This window comes from Oncorhynchus mykiss, chromosome 11, assembly GCF_013265735.2.
Source record: "Oncorhynchus mykiss isolate Arlee chromosome 11, USDA_OmykA_1.1, whole genome shotgun sequence".
NCBI classification, from domain to species: domain Eukaryota; kingdom Metazoa; phylum Chordata; class Actinopteri; order Salmoniformes; family Salmonidae; genus Oncorhynchus; species Oncorhynchus mykiss.
Genome location: NC_048575.1, coordinates 75214064 through 75233551, shown reverse-complemented (window position 1 = coordinate 75233551; position 19488 = coordinate 75214064). Strand labels below are relative to the sequence as shown.

Genomic DNA, 19488 nt, shown 5'->3' with positions numbered 1-19488 from the left:
AGCAACACTGAGGCATGCATGAGAGCATCAGCTGTTCCGAATGACTGTGTGATCACGCTCTCCGTAGCCGATGTGAGTAAGACCTTTAAACACGTCAACATACACAAGTCTGCGGGGCTGACGGACTACCAGGACGTGTGCTCCGGACATGTGCTGGCCAACTGGCAGGTGTCTTCACTGACATTTTCAACATGTCCCTGATAGAGTCTGTAATACCAACATGCTTCAAGCAGACTACCATAGTCCCTGTTTCCAAGAACACAATGGCAACCTGCTTAAATGACTACAGACCCGTAGCACTCACGTCCGTAGCAATGAAAGGCTGGTAATGGCTCACATCAACACCATTATCCCAGAAACCCTAGACCACTCCAATTTACATACCGCCCAAACAGATCCACAGATGATGCAATCTCTATTGCACTCCACACTACCCTTTCCCACCTGGACAACAGGAGCACCTATGTGTGGATGCTGTTCATTGACTCAGTGTTGAATAGACCTTAGCACAGGTACTTCCTGTTTGAGTTTCTGCCTATAGGAAGGGTGGAGCAAAATGGAGTGGTGATCAGATTTGCTAAAGGGAGGTTGGGGGAGGGCCTTGTAAACAATGGTCCAATGTTTTTCCAGCTCCAGTACGACAGTTAATGTGTTGGTAGCGTTTTCCTCAGATTTGCTTTGTTAAAATCACCAGCTACAATGAATGCGGCTTCAAGATAGTAGTAGTTCTTTAAGGGCCGTCGTGGTATCGGCTTGAGGGGGAATATACACCGTTGTTACTTTAACCAAAGAGAATTCTCTTGTGAGGTAATATGGTCAGCATTTTATCGTGAGGTATTCTAGGTCGGGTGAACAAAAGGACTTGAGTTTCTCTATGTTATCTCAATCACACCATGAGTCGTTAATCATGAAACATACACCCCCGCCTTTCTTCTTAAAGAGTTCTTTATTCTTGTCTGCACGATGAACCCAGCTGGCTGTATGGACGGGGACAGTATATCCCGAGAGGGCCATGTTTCCGTGAAACAGTATGTTACAATCCCTGATGTCTCTTTGGAAGGAGATCCTTGCCCTGAGCTCATCTACTTTATTATCCAGAGGCTGAACATTAGCGAGTAATATACTCAGGAGCGGTGGATGGTGTGCAGGCCTCCTGAGTCCGACTAGAAGTCCACTCCGAATACCTCTTTACCGCCGGCGTTGTTTTGGATCAGCCTCTGGAATAAGTTTAATTGCCCTGGGGGGTACGAACAAAAGATCCAATTCAGGAAGGTCGTATTCCCGCTCTGATATCCAAAAGTTCTTTCCGGTTGTATGTAATAACACAAAAACATTTCTGGGCTAATAATGGAAGAAATAACACACAAAAAAACGAAATACTGCAAAGTTTCTTAGAAGCTAGAAGCAGAGTTGCCATATCTGTTGACGCCATCTTGATACCTAGTCAGTTACAATTCAGTTGAATGCATTCAATTGTGCGTCTCCCACATTTAACCCAACCCCATCTGAATTCGAGATGAGGGGGTGGCTGCCTTAACCTGTTAACCCATGTCATCAGCGCCTAGGGAGCAGTTGTTGAGGGTTAAATGCCTTACTCAATTGCAGAACGGCAGATTGTTGGTTACCGGCCCAACGCTCTTAACCGCTAGGTCTGTTCGAACAGTCGTGACAAAGAAAACTGGGTAACTTTGTGTTAGAAAAGAAACCAGAAGACAAATCTTAAATTCTCAAACCCACTTATCTGCTCACCTTCACTATTTGAAAAATAGTGAATACATTTTGTCAAAGGCACTCACCTCCGCGTCCGATGATAGCTGCCATGTTTGCGTCTTCCCATGTCTCTAATGCATCCATTTCTGTCTGTGGTTGTGTCCAACTTGGTGTCTGCTGCCTCGGCATTCCTCCCATCAGCCTTGAGTGGCTGGCATGTTGTTGTCTCAGTGCTGTGGATAGAGAGAAAAAATAAGAAAAATGGATTTAGTTGCATATATTCGCCCTCTCTCTCTCTCTCTCTCTCTCTCTCTCCTCCCCCCCACCCCCCTCTCTCCATAGATGCAGTGCCTTCAGAAATAATTCATATGCCTTGACTTATTCCACATTTAGCCTGAATTCAAAATGGAGTAAATATATTTTCGTTTCACCCATCTACACACAATACCCCATAATGATGAACTTACATTTTAGAAATGTTTGCTAATATATTCCAAATTCAAATTCCAAATTAAATACAGAAATCAAATTTGTATAAGTATTCACACCCCTGAGTCAGTACTTTGTAGAAGCACCTTTGCCTGCGAGTCTTTCTGGGTAAATCTTTAAGAGCTTTCCACACCTGGATTGTGCAACATTGCCATTATTATTTTCAAAATTCATGATGATGCATTTGTTCTTTGCCAAGATAATCCATCCACCTGACAGGTGCGGCATATCAAGAAGCTAAACAGCATGACCATTACACAGGTGCACCTTGTGCTGGGGGCAATGAACGGGCAATCTAAAATGTGTAGTTTTGTCACACAACGCAATGCCACAGATGTTTCAGGTTTTGAGGGAGCGTACAATTGGTATGCTGATTACAGGAATGTCCTCTGAGGATGGATCAACATCATTGTAGTTATTCTAGAATGTTAACCTAATTGACAGACTCAAATGAAGGAAGTGTGGCAAAGCAATTCACTTTTGTTCTGAATACAAAGTGCTAGGTTTGGGGCAAATCCAAAACAGTGCATTATTGACGACCACATTCCATATCTTCAAGCATAATGGTGGCTTGAAAATTCAATTTTCAATTCACTTTCCTCCGGCTAAAGACATCTTCCTCTCCATCTACTAAAGACAGCCTCCTCTCCCTCTACTAAAGACAGCCTCCTCTCCCTCTTCTAAAGACAGTCTCCTCTCCCTCTACTAAAGACATCTTCCTCTCCCTCTACTAAAGACAGCCTCCTCTCCCTCTACTAAAGACAGCCTCCTCTCCCTCTACTAAAGACAGTCTCCTCTCCCTCTACTAAAGACAGCCTCCTTTCCCTCTACTAAAGACAGCCTCCTCTCCCTCTACTAAAGACAGTCCCCTCTCCCTCTACTAAAGACAATCTCCTCTCTCTCTACTAAAGACAGCCTCCTCTCCCTCTACTAAAGACAGCCTCCTGTCTCTCTACTAAAGACAGCCTCCTCTCCCTCTTCTAAAGACAGCCTCCTCTCTCTCTACTAAAGACAGCCTCCTCTCCCTCTTCTAAAGACAGCCTCCTCTCTCTCTACTAAAGACAGCCTCCTCTCCCTCTTCTAAAGACAGCCTCCTCTCCCTCTACTAAAGACAGCCTCCTCTCCCTCTTCTAAAGACAGCCTCCTCTTCCTCTTCTAAAGACAGCCTCCCCTCCCTCTTCTAAAGACAGCCTCCTCTCCCTCTACTAAAGACAGCCTCCTCTCCCTGTGCTAAAGAGAGTCTCCTCTCCCTCTACTAAAGACAATCTCCTCTCCCTCTACTAAAGACAATCTCCTCTCTCTCTACTAAAGACAGCCTCCTCTCCCTCTACTAAAGACAGCCTCCTCTCCCTCTACTAAAGACAGCCTCCTCTCCCTCTTCTAAAGACAGTCTCCTCTCCCTCTACTAAAGACAGTCTCCTCTCCCTCTAGTAAAGACAATCCCCTCTCCCTCTACTAAAGACAGCCTCCTCTCCCTCCACTAAAGACAGCCTCCTCTCCCTCCACTAAAGACAGCCTCCTCTCCCTCTTCTAAAGACAGCCTCCCCTCCCTCTTCTAAAGACAGCCTCCCCTCCCTCTTCTAAAGACAGCCTCCTCTCCCTCTTCTAAAGACAGCCTCCTCTCCCTCTTCTAAATACAGCCTCCTCTCCCTCTTCTAAAGACAGCCTCCTCTACCTCTACTAAAGACAGCCTCCCCTCCATCTTCTAAAGACAGCCTCCTCTCCCTCTTCTAAAGACAATCTCCTCTCCCTCTTCTAAAGACAGCCTCCTCTCCCTCTTCTAAAGACAGTCACCTCTCCCTCTTCTAAAGACAGCCTACTCTCCCTCTTCTAAAGACAGTCTCCTCTCCCTCTTCTAAAGACAGCCTCCTCTCCCTCTTCTAAAGACAGCCTCCTCTCCCTCTACTAAAGACAGCCTCCTCTCGCTCTACTAAAGACAGCCTACTCTCCCTCTACTAAAGACAGCCTACTCTCCCTCTTCTAAAGACAGCCTCCTCTCCCTCTTCTAAAGACAGCCTCCTCAGACATGGGCGAGAGCCCACAGAAATGCAGCCCAAATGGCACCCTATACCCTATGTAGTGCACTACTTTTGACCAGAGCCCTATAAAGTACACTACTTTTGACCAGATCCCTGTAGTGCACTAACTAAATAGGGAATAGGGTGCCGTTTGGGATGCAGATCCTAGATAACACCAGCGATCAGCTATTCCTCATTCAAATGAGCTGTCAGTTGAAATGCAGTTATTTACATGCTTCAGTTGTCCTGACATCTTCTGAAATTATTTGTTGCATCTCAAAGTCTCAAGGTTGGCAGGCGTAGCAATGGGGAGGCTTTGGCAAGTTGAACAGCCAAAGCCCAGACAGAGTTCCTTGAGTTTGTCCTTCTGTGGAGAAACACTGGCTTATATTTATTGCAAAGCTACTACCATCAGATGACCCACATACTAAAACTATTAGGCCAAAAGTAGTGCACTATATAGGGAATAGGGTGCCTTTTGGGATGCATGCTCTGACGTCTCTGTGTCCTCTACTTATTACCTTATTGTGTTTTAGTCATGGAATATTGGATGTCTTGCGTAATTACACATCCTTTACGGTGTCTCTGTCCGATTGTAATGAGAAGATAGAGAGGAGGCAAACAACTCCTGGTTATCTATGGTAAGAACAGCCTCCTCCTCTCCCTCTGCTAAGAACAGCCTCCTCTCTCTCTCTGGTAAGAACAGCCTCCTCCTCTCCCTCTGCTAAGAACAGCCTCCTCCTCTTCCTCTACAGCCAGAGTCAGACGCTCAGAGCTTTTCTTTCTCTCCCACCTCGGTATTATAGACTGAGGGCCACACACACAAACACGGGCAAGAACACACATGCATACACACAGACATATATATATATATATATATATACATATATATATATATATATATATATATATATACTATTTATTTTAAATTGAACCTTTATTTAACTAGTCAAGTGAGTTAAGAAAAAATTCTTATTTTCAATGATGGCCTAGGAACAGTGGGTGAACTGCCTTGTTCATGTATGTATGTATACAAACACACACACACACACACACACACACACACACACACACACACACACACACACACACACACACACACACACACACACACACACACACACACACACCTGCAAGGGCCTGCAGTGTCAAAGGAATTATGTAAAAGTTCAGCCTGGGTGCGCTCCAACACGACGGAGCATTTTAAAGGTGATGGGTTCAATGAAGACAGCTAATGCGCGCTAGACTGGCTGGTTAAAATGATCAAAGCACAGGGACTGAGGCTGAGAGAGGAGAGGAATATTTACACCTGAACACGATTTCTATTCTCTTTTTTTTTGTTCCAGGTAGAACCCTTTTGGGATCCATGAAGGACTCTTTCCACAGAGGGTTCTACATGGAACCCAAAATAATTATACCTGGAACTATAAAGGGTTCTACCAGAAATCAAAAAGTGTTCTCCTATGGGGAGAGCCGAAGAACCCTTCTGAAAGCATTTTTTTCTATGAGTGTACATTGCTATTTGCAGTGGCAGTTGCATGGACCGTTTTTTTGGGGGGGGGGATGGGTGCTGATGGCAAAGTTAAATATCTTTGCAGATTTGTCTTGACTCTTGCTATAATATCTTTGCAGATTTGTCTTGACTCTTGTTATAATATCTTTGCAGATTTGTCTTGACTCTTGTTATAATATCTTTGCAGATTTGTCTTGACTCTTGTTATAATATCTTTGCAGATTTGTCTTGACTCTTGTTATAATATCTTTGCAGATTTGTCTTGACTCTTGTTATAATATCTTTGCAGATTTGTCTTGACTCTTGTTATAATATCTTTGCAGATTTGTCTTGACTCTTGTTATAATATCTTTGTAGATTTGTCTTGACTCTTGTTATCTTGAAAATGTATCAATTTCTTTTTCATTCTGACTAACAGTGCACAATTAAGCTCTGAAGTATCTTTTATATCATTCTCGCTGTCCTTGGCCATCTATCACACTAGTATAATTCCCACATCCCTTTACATGAAAAGAGCCTGAAGTATGACTATAATCAGCACTAACAAGCAGAACAAGAATAAAATGTTGATTTCTTGTGTTAGCGCCTGTTGTTATTGTTAGTTCCCTGTGTGCTCTTGATAAAGGAGTTGCAGAGGTGAACTGGGCACAAGGCTCTCGTTACCTAAAAGGCTGTGGTTGTTTGTTATTCCCTGTCAGAGCCGAGAGCTGGGGCTGATGAGAATTCTAAATAAAATCGATTCTGTCATCACCAATGCACTCTCCCTTGATCCTGCCTGGCCCAGCCAGGAATTTATGGGAGAAACTTTCTAAGCCCTTCGATTTACCGCAGCCCGTGTATACCTGTGAGCTCCCTCTCTCCGTCTTTCTCTTCTACCGCTCTCTAAGTTTCAGAGCCATATGAAATCCTTTTGTAATAGTAATCCATAACCACTGGCTGCTGGGAGTGCCTGGGAGGGAGTGTTTGAAGGTACTTAAAGGGGACTATTCAAAGCATAGTCTCACGGACAAAAGCCTTTAAATGAACACCAACAGAGAAGGGATTTAGTGCGTGTAAAAGCAAAGTCGATGTGGAGAAGTTCTGTGGACTGTAATCGCCAGGAATCCTGGCAGAACCTGTGACATGTGGAAAACATGTGAAAAGACAGCTAAAATAAGTCATAGGTTGAGGAGGACTCTGTCAGAGCCTGCACTAAGGTGAAACTGCTCTCTGTAGGGAAATAACATGCTTTCTATGCCATGAAGACATGTGTTCTTGTTAATATAGCAATATCCAACATGACCAACACTCATAATGAGATAGAATGTACATAAAGAGTTGGTTTAAATTCACAGGGTTTACAGAGGTGTACCAGTTCTATTCCATTCCAGTCTTACAGTAAGCCAGTCCTCCCATAACTACTCCAAAACCAGCCCCCTCTGAAACATACCATCATGCCATTTGTTTTCCCGAATCACGATGAGCACTGTCACTACAGTCATAGTAATGTCATACTCCAATGGTTCTCTGGTTAACCACTTCCTGCTGTTGTGGGAACGCTAATAGTGGAAACATCAGCGGTATATTCTGGGTTGTGTGTATCAGAGTGACTCCTGGCACAGTGGCACAGGCTCTGCTCGGCTCTGTTGCTCTGTCATGTGGCACTGCTGCTCTTGTGCCAATGAACAGACAAACCATCTGGACATCTGTTGAACTCCACTGAACCAAACCATCTGGACTTCTGTTGAACTTCACTGAACCAAACCATCTGGACATCTGTTGAACTTCACTGAACCAAACCATCTGGACATCTGTTGAACTCCACTGAACCAAACCATCTGGACTTCTGTTGAACTCCACTGAACCAAACCATCTGGACATCTGTTGAACTCCACTGAACCAAACCATCTGGACTTCTGTTGAACTTCACTGAACCAAACCATCTGGACTTCTGTTGAACTCCACTGAACCAAACCATCTGGACATCTGTTGAACTCCACTGAACCAAACCATCTGGACTTCTGTTGAACTTCACTGAACCAAACCATCTGGACTTCTGTTGAACTCCACTGAACCAAACCATCTGGACATCTGTTGAACTCCACTGAACCAAACCATCTGGACTTCTGTTGAACTTCACTGAACCAAACCATCTGGACTTCTGTTGAACTCCACTGAACCAAACCATCTGGACTTCTGTTGAACTCCACTGAACCAAACCATCTGGACATCTGTTGAACTCCACTGAACCAAACCATCTGGACATCTGTTGAACTCCACTGAACCAAACCATCTGGACTTCTGTTGAACTCCACTGAACCAAACCATCTGGACTTCTGTTGAACTCCACTGAACCAAACCATCTGGACATCTGTTGAACTCAACTGAACCAAACTATCTGGACTTCTGTTGAACTCAACTGATTCAGACTCATCAAGGACTGTAACACAGTGTTTCTTTAATGTGGTATACTGTACACAGACAAACCACACAGACAAACCACACACACACACACACACACACACACACACACACACACACACACAGAACCTCTGATGACAGTGTAAACTTTTTTTTTTTTTTTATCAAATGGGAGATTTGCATCCCCTGTGAATGTAAAGCTGCCATACTTGCCTCCTGCATGGTAGTGTCTATATTTATCATTCCTACTCTCTGTACAGACACTTACAAATGGAGTGTTAACCCAAAAGGTGTGGGGAAAAACGTCAAACTATTTGCATGTGATTTGATGACAGTCAGACCATCTAGGGAGATGGAGATGATAGATGGAAGCGTCATGGAGCAGAGTGTTGAATGGAGCCTCCACAGTGATGTAACAGAGGGATTCTGATTCTAGAACAGGCTTTATGCTCCATCTTCCATTCCTTCCAATACTGATGCACTGCTGTGACCAGATATGTTCTTACAAGTATATTAGGACAAATAGCAGTTGTACTGTATGCCCCTCAGGCATTGTGAGTACTGTATATGAGGAGTTTATTTCCAAAATGCTAAATTTTTCACATTTGTGTGTATTCACCAGAAATTATTACTTATGGGAACCTTCATGTGTGTGTAAAATTATAATGTCAGATTTCTTATTCATAGATTTTAGGTGTGTATTAAAATGGATTTTTAGGAAACGTTATATTTTTTGGTCATATTTCTAATTTGTACAGTTGTTTATTAAACATGTAGTTATTTCTCACATTTGACTGTGTAAAACCTAGCAGAACTACTTATTTCTCTGAGTGTGAGTTGGATATAGCGTTTTGCAAAAAAAACAGGAATTCAAACAAACATGTCTGTCATTGAACAAACCCATGCCATGGTTAGACAGTGAAAAAACACACCAATCTCTTTCACAAGTAACCTAATTTACCAACATTTCTGAAAATGTATATCTAACATTTTGGAAATAGTATTTTCATATTTTTCTTTTTTAGGCCTACCCTTAACTGGTATGGTGTGAAGAGGTGAATTATGAACGTAAGATTCATCCTTCTCATACACTTTACCTGGTCACTGTGAACGGGCGTTTTCTGTTTTGCAAGATGTGGGTAATTTTGGTTGCCATGCCAGCCACATGCTCAGGATAGATCCTGCCAATGTCAAGAAGTCTAATAGAACTTGTGAATGACAAGAAGCCCTATTGGAGGAGATACTAGGAAAGATCAATACATCTAGCGCCAAAACAGGAAGGAGAAGCAAAAAACAAGATGGTAGATCAATACATTAAACAACAACATGACCCCAGCCGGTCAGGGAGATGGCAGTAGGCCAACATACAGTATATAGGCCTACTGTTGTAGCAACTGGTCCCAATGCATGGATTATTGTCCTCCTCGTTGACATTGACACATTACATAGTACATTTTATACAGTCGATAGGCAGAGAAGACAAACATGGTGAGAACGGAACCAGTCCTGAATACAAAATGGTGGCTTGCCAGGTCTGAGAATGAGCAGTAACTTTTTTTGTGAAACCTTGGTATAGGCAGTGGGCTTCTAAACACATCACTAAGACAGAGTCAGTAATGGCAACTCGGGGTGGTTGGTCCACTGTCAATGTACTATTACCCTGAAACCACAGGGAAGATGGTTGTAAGGTAGTAGAAGTGCACTGAAATAAAATCTAAATGTATTTGTCACTTGCACAGAATACCGCAGGTGTAAATGGTACAGTGAAGCGCTTACTTGCATGCTCTTTCCTCAACAGTGAAGTATAAATATTTAAAAAATATTTACACCTGCAAATATATATCTGGCCTTCTTTAGACATCCAGGATGCTGGCCTTGTAGGCAGAGTTCCTCTGTCCAGTGTCTGTGTTCTTTTGCCCATCTTGATATTTTATTTTTATTGGCCTGTCTGAGATATTACTTTTTCTTTGCAACTCTGCCTAGAAGGCCAGCATCCCGGAGTCCCTTCTTCACTGTTGACGTTGAGACTGGTGTTTTGCGGGTACTATTTAATGAAGCTGCCAGGTGAGGACTTGTGAAGCGTCTGTTTCTCAAACTAGACACTCTAATGTACTTGCCCGCTTGCTCAGTTGTGCACCGGGGCCTCCCACTCCTCTTTCTATCCTGGTTAGAGCTAGTTTGCTCTGTTCTGTGAAGGGAGTAGTACACAGCGTTGTACGAGATCTTCAATTTCTTGGCAGTTTCTCACATGGAATAGCCTTCATTTCTCAGAACAAGAATAGACTGACAAGTTTCAGAAGAAAGTTCTTTATTTCTGGCCATTTTGAGCTTGTAATCGAACTCACAAACGCTGATGCTCCAGATACTCAACTAGTCTAAAGAAGGCCAGTTTTATTGCTTCTTTAATCAGACAACTGTTTTCAGCTGTGCTAACATAATTGCCAGAGTTTTTTTTATGATTAACTAGCCTTTTAAATGATACATTTGGAGTAGCTAACACAACGTGCCATTAGAACACAGGAGTGATGGTTGCTGATAATGAGCCTCTGTACGCCTATGTAGATATTCCATAAAAAACCTGCAGTTTCCAGCTACAATAGTCATTTACAACATTAACAATGTCTACAATGTATTTCTGATCAATTTGATGTTATTTTAATGGACAAAAAAGTGGCTTTTCTTTCAAAAACAAGGACATTTCTAAGTGACTCCACATTTTTGAACAGTAGTATACATATATATTGTGCTTCTACAAAGCATTGACTCAGGGGTGCGAATACTTGTGTAAATAATATATTTCTGTATTTAATTTTCAATAAATTAGCAAACATTTCTAAAAACGTTTTCAATTTGTCATTATGGGTTATTGTGGGTAAATGGTTGAGATATATATATACATATATATATATATATATGTATTATTTATTTTTTTATCCATTTTAAATTCATTGCTGTAAGTCAAGGGGTATGAATACTTTCTGAAGGCACTGTAGGTAAATATAATCAGGGGTAAAGTGGCTGAGCAGCAGGATCAGTATACAGCTATGCTTTAATATACATATCACTTAGCCTACCACTTGGAATGCATGCCCAACACTTTGCTTCATTCTGTGGCATTCTACAAGTGGCATACTAAATCGGCCGAAGTCAAGGAAGCTTGTGTGTGTGTGTGGGTGTGTGGGTGTGGTGGGTGTGGGTGTGTGTGTAATCTTCCTTCACCAGTTGCAGTGGGTGATTTGAGCATTGGTTAGGTCCCTAGCCAGTCCTCTGAAGTTCAGCAAGGCTAATACTCTGTTCATTACCCCTGTCAGTGCTAGCAGGAACAATAGGTCAATGTTATTATAGGAGATGATAGCCATGCTAATTAGGAGTGGAAGAGACATGTTGTATTGCCACCCGATAGAGTACTTCCTGGGCACTTTGTTTTAAATTAAGGCTTATATTTTTGATCTGTTTTATATTCTAGTTAAGGACAACTTAATTGTCATCCAAAGACTTTCCAAGATAGCAATTAGATGAATGATGTTAATGCCTTGGACTCGCGGTAGGCTACACTAGATTCCAATAAGGAACATGTTGACTCTTCATGTAGCTGGAGTTGGATTTCACAGCATTGTTCCAGAAACTGAACCAGGCTAGCCTAGCTCAGACTATGATGAATGCAGAACCAGGCTAGCCCAGCAAAGACTATAATGAATGCAGAACCAGGCTAGCCCAGCTCAGACTATGATGAATCTAGAACCAGGCTAGCCCAGCTCAGACTATGATGAATGCAGAACCAGGCTTGCCCAGCAAAGACTATAATGAATGCAGAACCAGGCTAGCCCAGCTCAAACTACGATGAATGCAGAACCAGGCTAGCCCAGCTCAGACTACGATGGATGCAGAACCAGGCTAGCCCAGCTCAGACTACAATGGATGCAGAACCAGGCTAGCCCAGCTCAGACTATAATGAATGCAGAACCAGGCTAGCCCAGCTCAGAGTATAATGAATGCAGAACCAGGCTAGCCCAGCTCAGACTATGATGAATGCAGAACCAGGCTAGCCCAGCTCAGACTATGATGAATGCAGAACCAGGCTAGCCCAGCTCAGACTATGATGAATGCAGAACCAGGCTAGCCCAGCTCAGACTACGATGGATGCAGAACCAAGCTAGCCCAGCTCAGACTACGATGGACGCACAACCAGGCTAGCTCAGCTTAGACCTGGTTCAGCTCAGTTCAGTAGTGTGATATAGGTACAGCAATGCTACTGTATTTCCCTGGATGAGTCCCAAATGGCACCCTATATAGTGCAGAATCCTATGGGTCCTGGTCAAAAGTTGTGCACTACGAAGGGAATATGATGCCATATAGGACACACCCTTTGTCTCTATGTGAACCTTCACACGTCTGTCCTATTTTGCAAAATTCAGTGCCTCATATATCTCAAGAAGAGGTAAACACTCGCTGTGCTGCAATTAGGTCAGTGTCTGATGGGAACGAAAGCGGAGGAGGAGAAGGAGAGGTGCAGCGACGATTACAGAGGTCAACTCTCCTCTCTGTCAACACACACCTGTAAGAGCCTCCACGTGGCTCCTATTCAACACTCCCACCCACACACATTCATGACCCACAGTTAATATTTAAACATCCATATACATACACATAAGCACCTGCTTGTACATAGGGAAAATGTCATCGCAAACAAGCAAGAAGATCAAGTGGATGGTGGAGGCACTAGATTTTGCAAATGGATGAGATCAGCCACAGTCATAGAGCAACATGCTGAAGAACAAGACCCACACAATTTGTTTAGACTGTTTTGTCTCATAATGAGAAAATGTAGCATTTAGATATGAAAATCTATCTTTAAATTCATTTTTACTGTTCTGTCGGAACACGCCATAGCTTCTGGCTCTGTTCCACTAAAATCTCTATTTCACTGCCATTGTCTCAGGGAGAGAAACATCCCACACTCCCTGGTCCTCTCCTGTAGAAGACACTCCCTGGCCCTCTCCTGTAGAAGACACTCCCTGGTCCTCGCCTATAGAAGACACTCCCTGGTTCTCTCCTGTAGAAGACACTCCCTGGCCCTCTCCTGTAGAAGACACTCCCTGGGCCTCTCCTGCAAGAGATCGTTTCTCACTGAAAATCCCAAATGTCAGGTGATTTTTTGTGACATTTCCAGCTGCCGGGTTGAATCGCGACTCACAGGGAAAGATGCAAATCCTTATGGGCAGCTGAGACTAGCTCAAATTGGCCACCGCCTTCTCCTGGGCTGTGTCTCAAATAATACCCTTTTCCCTATATAGTGCACTGCCTTTGACCAGGGCCTATAGTACTCTGGTCAAATCAAAAGTAGTGTACTACATAGGGAATAGGGCCCTGGCTTAAAGTAGTGCACTATATAGTGAATAGGGGACCACTTGGGATGCACACCTACATTGCCTGACAGGAAGGCAGGGTGATAGAAGTTGACGTCAAGGACTTAATCAGACACAATTAGGAGATATCACTGATCACCTGTCTCGAGTCGCTGATCACCGGTCTCGGGTTGCTGATCACCGGTCTCTGGTCGCTGATCACCAATCTTGAGTCACTGATCACCAATCTCAGGTCGCTGATCACCAATCTCGGGTCCATGGTTGCTGATCACCAGTCTCTGGTCGCTGATCACCGGTCTCTGATCACCGGTCTCTGGTCGCTGATCAAAAGTCTCTGGTTGCTGATCACTGGTCTCTGGTCGCTGATCACCGGTCTCTGATCACCAGTCTCTGGTCGCTGATCACCAGTCTCTGGTCACTGATCACCAGTCTCGGGTCGCTGATCACCAGTCTCTGGTCGCTGATCACCAGTCTCTGGTCACGCTATCACCAGTCTCTGGTCGCTGATCACCAGTCTCAGCCAGGGGAACACTCCAACACTCAGGCATAATTTACAGATAGCCAGGGGAATACTCCAACACTCAGGCATAATTTACAGATAGCCAGGGGAACACTCCAACACTCAGGCATAATTTACAGATAGCCAGGGGAATACTCCAACACTCATGCATAATTTACAGATAGCCAGGGGAACACTCCAACACTCAGGCATAATTTACAGATAGCCAGGGGAGCACTCCAACACTCAGGCATAATTTACAGATAGCCAGGGGAATACTCCAACACTCAGGCATAATTTACAGATAGCCAGGGGAACACTCCAACACTCAGGAATAATTTACAGATAGCCAGGGGAATACTCCAACACTCAGGCATAATTTACAGATAGCCAGGGGAATACTCCAACACTCAGGCATAATTTACAGATAACCAGGGGAACACTCCAACACTCAGGCATAATTTACAGATAGCCAGGGGAACACTCCAACACTCAGGCATAATTTACAGATAGCCAATGGAACACTCCAACACTCAGGCATAATTTACAGATAGCCAGGGGAACACTCCAACACTAAGGCATAATTTACAGATAGCCAGGGGAACACTCCAACACTAAGGCATAATTTACAGATAGCCAGGAGAACACTCCAACACTCAGGCATAATTTACAGATAGCCAGGGGAACACTCCAACACTCAGGCATAATTTACAGATAGCCAGGGGAACACTCCAACACTAAGGCATAATTTACAGATAGCCAGGGGAACACTCCAACACTCAGGCATAATTTACAGATAGCCAGGGGAACACTCCAACACTCAGGCATAATTTACAGATAGCCAGGGGAACACTACAACACTAAGGCATAATTTACAGATAGCCAGGGGAACACTCCAACACTAAGGCATAATTTACAGATAGCCAGGAGAACACTCCAACACTCAGGCATAATTTACAGATAGATAGGGGAACACTCCAACACTCAGGCATAATTTACAGATAGCCAGGGGAACACTCCAACACTCAGGCATAATTTACAGATAGCCAGGGGAACACTCCAACACTAAGGCATAATTTACAGATAGCCAGGGGAACACTCCAACACTCAGGCATAATTTACAGATAGCCAGGGGAACACTCCAACACTCAGGCATAATTTACAGATAGCCAGGGGAACACTCCAACACTAAGGCATAATTTACAGATAGCCAGGGGAACACTCCAACACTCAGGCATAATTTACAGATAGCCAGGGGAACACTCCAACACTAAGGCATAATTTACAGATAGCCAGGGGAACACTCCAACACTCAGGCATAATTTACAGATAGCCAGGGGAACACTCCAACACTCAGGCATAATTTACAGATAGCCAGGGGAACACTCCAACACTAAGGCATAATTTACAGATAGCCAGGGGAACACTCCAACACTCAGGCATAATTTACAGATAGCCAGGGGAACACTCCAACACTCAGGCATAATTTACAGATAGCCAGGGGAACACTCCAACACTCAGGCATAATTTACAGATAGCCAGGGGAACACTCCAACACTCAGGACTAATTTACAGATAGCCAATGGAACACTCCAACACTCAGGCATAATTTGCAGATAGCCAGGGGAACACTCCAACACTCAGGCATAATTTACAGATAGCCAGGAGAACACTCCAACACTCAGGCATAATTTACAGATAGCCAGGGGAACACTCCAACACTCAGGCATAATTTACAGATAGCCAGGCGAACACTCCAACACTCAGGCATAATTTACAGATAGCCAGGGGAACACTCCAACACTCAGGCATAATTTACAGATAGCCAGGGGAACACTCCAACACTCAGGCATAATTTACAGATAGCCAGGAGAACACTCCAACACTAAGGCATAATTTACAGATAGCCAGGGGAACACTCCAACACTCAGGCATAATTTACAGATAGCCAGGGGAACACTCCAACACTAAGGCATAATTTACAGATAGCCAGGGGAACACTCCAACACTCAGGCATAATTTACAGATAGCCAGGGGAACACTCCAACACTCAGGCATAATTTACAGATAGCCAGGGGAACACTCCAACACTCAGGCATAATTTACAGATAGCCAGGGGAACACTCCAACACTCAGACATAATTTACAGATAGCCAGGGGAACACTCCAATACTCAGGCATAATTTACAGATAGCCAAGGGAAAACTCCAACACTCAGGCATAATTTGCAGATAGCCAGGGGAACACTCCAACACTAAGGCATAATTTACAGATAGCCAGGGGAACACTCCAACACTCAGGCATAATTTACAGATAGCCAGGGGAACACTCCAACACTCAGGCATAATTTACAGATAGCCAGGGGAACACTCCAACACTCAGGCATAATTTACAGATAGCCAGGGGAACACTCCAACACTCAGGCATAATTTACAGATAGCCAGGGGAACACTCCAACACTAAGGCATAATTTACAGATAGCCAGGGGAACACTCCAACACTCAGGCATAATTTACAGATAGCCAGGGGAACACTCCAACACTCAGGCATAATTTACAGATAGCCAGGGGAACACTCCAACACTCAGGCATAATTTACAGATAGCCAGGGGAACACTCCAACACTCAGGAATAATTTACAGATAGCCAATGGAACACTCCAACACTCAGGCATAATTTGCAGATAGCCAGGGGAACACTCCAACACTCAGGCATAATTTACAGATAGCCAGGAGAACACTCCAACACTCAGGCATAATTTACAGATAGCCAGGGGAACACTCCAACACTCAGGCATAATTTACAGATAGCCAGGGGAACACTCCAACACTCAGGCATAATTTACAGATAGCCAGGGGAACACTCCAACACTCAGGCATAATTTACAGATAGCCAATGGAACACTCCAACACTCAGGCATAATTTGCAGATAGCCAGGGGAACACTCCAACACTCAGGCATAATTTACAGATAGCCAGGAGAACACTCCAACACTCAGGCATAATTTACAGATAGCCAGGGGAACACTCCAACACTCAGGCATAATTTACAGATAGCCAGGAGAACACTCCAACACTAAGGCATAATTTACAGATAGCCAGGGGAACACTCCAACACTCAGGCATAATTTACAGATAGCCAGGGGAACACTCCAACACTAAGGCATAATTTACAGATAGCCAGGGGAACACTCCAACACTCAGGCATAATTTACAGATAGCCAGGGGAACACTCCAACACTCAGGCATAATTTACAGATAGCCAGGGGAACACTCCAACACTCAGGCATAATTTACAGATAGCCAGGGGAACACTCCAACACTCAGGCATAATTTACAGATAGCCAGGGGAACACTCCAATACTCAGGCATAATTTACAGATAGCCAAGGGAACACTCCAACACTCAGGCATAATTTGCAGATAGCCAGGGGAACACTCCAACACTAATGCATAATTTACAGATAGCCAAGGGAACACTCCAACACTCAGGCATAATTTGCAGATAGCCAGGGGAACACTCCAACACTAAGGCATAATTTACAGATAGCCAGGGGAACACTCCAACACTAAGGCATAATTTACAGATAGCCAGGGGAACACTCCAACACTCAGGCATAATTTACAGATAGCCAGGGGAACACTCCAACACTCAGGCATAATTTACAGATAGCCAAGGGAACACTCCAACACTCAGGCATAATTTACAGATAGCCAAGGGAACACTCCAACACTCAGGCATAATTTACAGATAGCCAGGGGAACACTCCAACACTCAGGCATAATTTACAGATAGCCAGGGGAACACTCCAACACTCAGGCATAATTTACACACAAAGCATTTGTGTTTAGTGACTCCGCCAGATCAGAGGCAGTAGGGAGGACCATGGATGTTCTCTGTTTAGTGAGTCCTCCAGATCAGAGGCAGTAGGGATGACCAGGGATGTTCTCTGTTCAGTGAGTCCTCCAGATCAGAGGCAGTAGGGAGAACCAGGGATGTTCTCTGTTCAGTGAGTCCTCCAGATCAGAGGCAGTAGGGAGGACCAGGGATGTTCTCTGTTCAGTGAATCCTCCAGATCAGAGGCAGTAGTGATGACCATTGATGTTCTCTGTTCAGTGAGTCTTCCAGATCAGAGGCAGTAAGGATGACCAGGGATGTTCTCTGTTTAGTGCTTGGATTGGACCATTTTGCTGTTCTGATAAGCATTAAAAATGTAACAAGTTCTTTGGGTGTCAGGGAAAATGTATGGGTAAAAAGTACATTATTTTCTTTAGGAATGTAGTGAAGTAAAAGTAAAAGTTGTAAAAAAATAATAATTTGTATAGTTTAAAAAATGACCGATTTGTATTTTTACTTAAGTCACTACAATGACTGGGTGATAAGAATTGTCTGCTTTATCGTCGAGGGCATGGCTGTATATTTTATGAACTAAATCACAATAGAGGATTCACCTTGGAGGATGTAGAGCATGCAGTGGATTCTAACATCTCTCATTTCTCCACTCATAGTATTCTGTGTCAGAACTGCAGGAAAATATGATGATGCAATGAAACATACTGCACTGACCCCAGTAATGACAGATTACTACTTAGCTACTGGCTACGTCTGAAATGGCATCCTGTTCTCTGTAGGGCAGGGAACATCAACTAGATTCAGCCGCGGGCTGATTATTTTCTTGAGCGAATGGTCAGAGGGACGGTACATAATTACAAATAGTTAGTAGACTGCAAAATTGACCGCAAGAAGCCCTTTACAGATATAACATCCTACTTTTTTGGGGAGCTCAGAGAACTTGGGAGGGGTCAAATAAAATCACACGTGCGCCAAATTCGGCCCGTGCACCGCCAGTTGGGGAACCCTGCCGTTGGGCTCTAATCAAAGTAGTACACCATATAATGAGAAGAAGAGGAGTGTTGTTCCCGTTTGAAACCGATCCAACCTGTTTTCCTTTCCCATGCAGCCACATTGAACACTAGACCTTTAAACACCCAAGATTGTCCAGTGAAGCGCGAGGCAGCGAGGAAGCGAAGTACACTTGAAGACAGGTGAGGTTGGTTTATTAAATGATTGCAGCCTGGAGAAACATAATGGTTTGATTCATTAAAAGAGTAATTACAACACAGTCCACCGCTCCATGAACCACACATCAATCAAATCAAGGCAAGTGTCCTCCACTCTCCCGTTATGCATCTCAAATGGCCCCCTATTCCCTATGTAGTGCACTACTTTTGAACTGGACCCACAGGGGAATAGGCTGCCATTTGGGACAGATCCCTGCAATCTCTTCCTCTGGCTAAAGAGAACAAATGGGTTGGTTTTCTCCTCAGAACCCCATCTTGCTTCGGGGACTTCGGACATGGAAGTGTCGTTTAGTCAAGAGCGGTGATCTTTGCCAGCTATGCACCAAACAAAAGTCAGGAAGGAAGGAAGGAAGGACGAATGGGAATGTCGCCATGATTGGAGAGGGACATCATTGGAGAATGTTGTGTTTAATT

At 43.8% G+C, this 19488-nt stretch overlaps 1 protein-coding gene across 1 annotated transcript in view; it reads right to left on the bottom strand.

Annotated features, from left to right (window-relative positions):
• LOC110536386 (serine/arginine repetitive matrix protein 4) overlaps window positions 1-19488 on the bottom strand; it is a 121243-nt gene that overhangs the window by 41221 nt on the left and 60534 nt on the right. The window contains exon 2 of the mRNA XM_036936350.1: window positions 1797-1943. Coding sequence (XP_036792245.1) covers window positions 1797-1943 — 147 coding nt within the window. The remainder of the gene's footprint in view (window positions 1-1796; window positions 1944-19488) is intronic.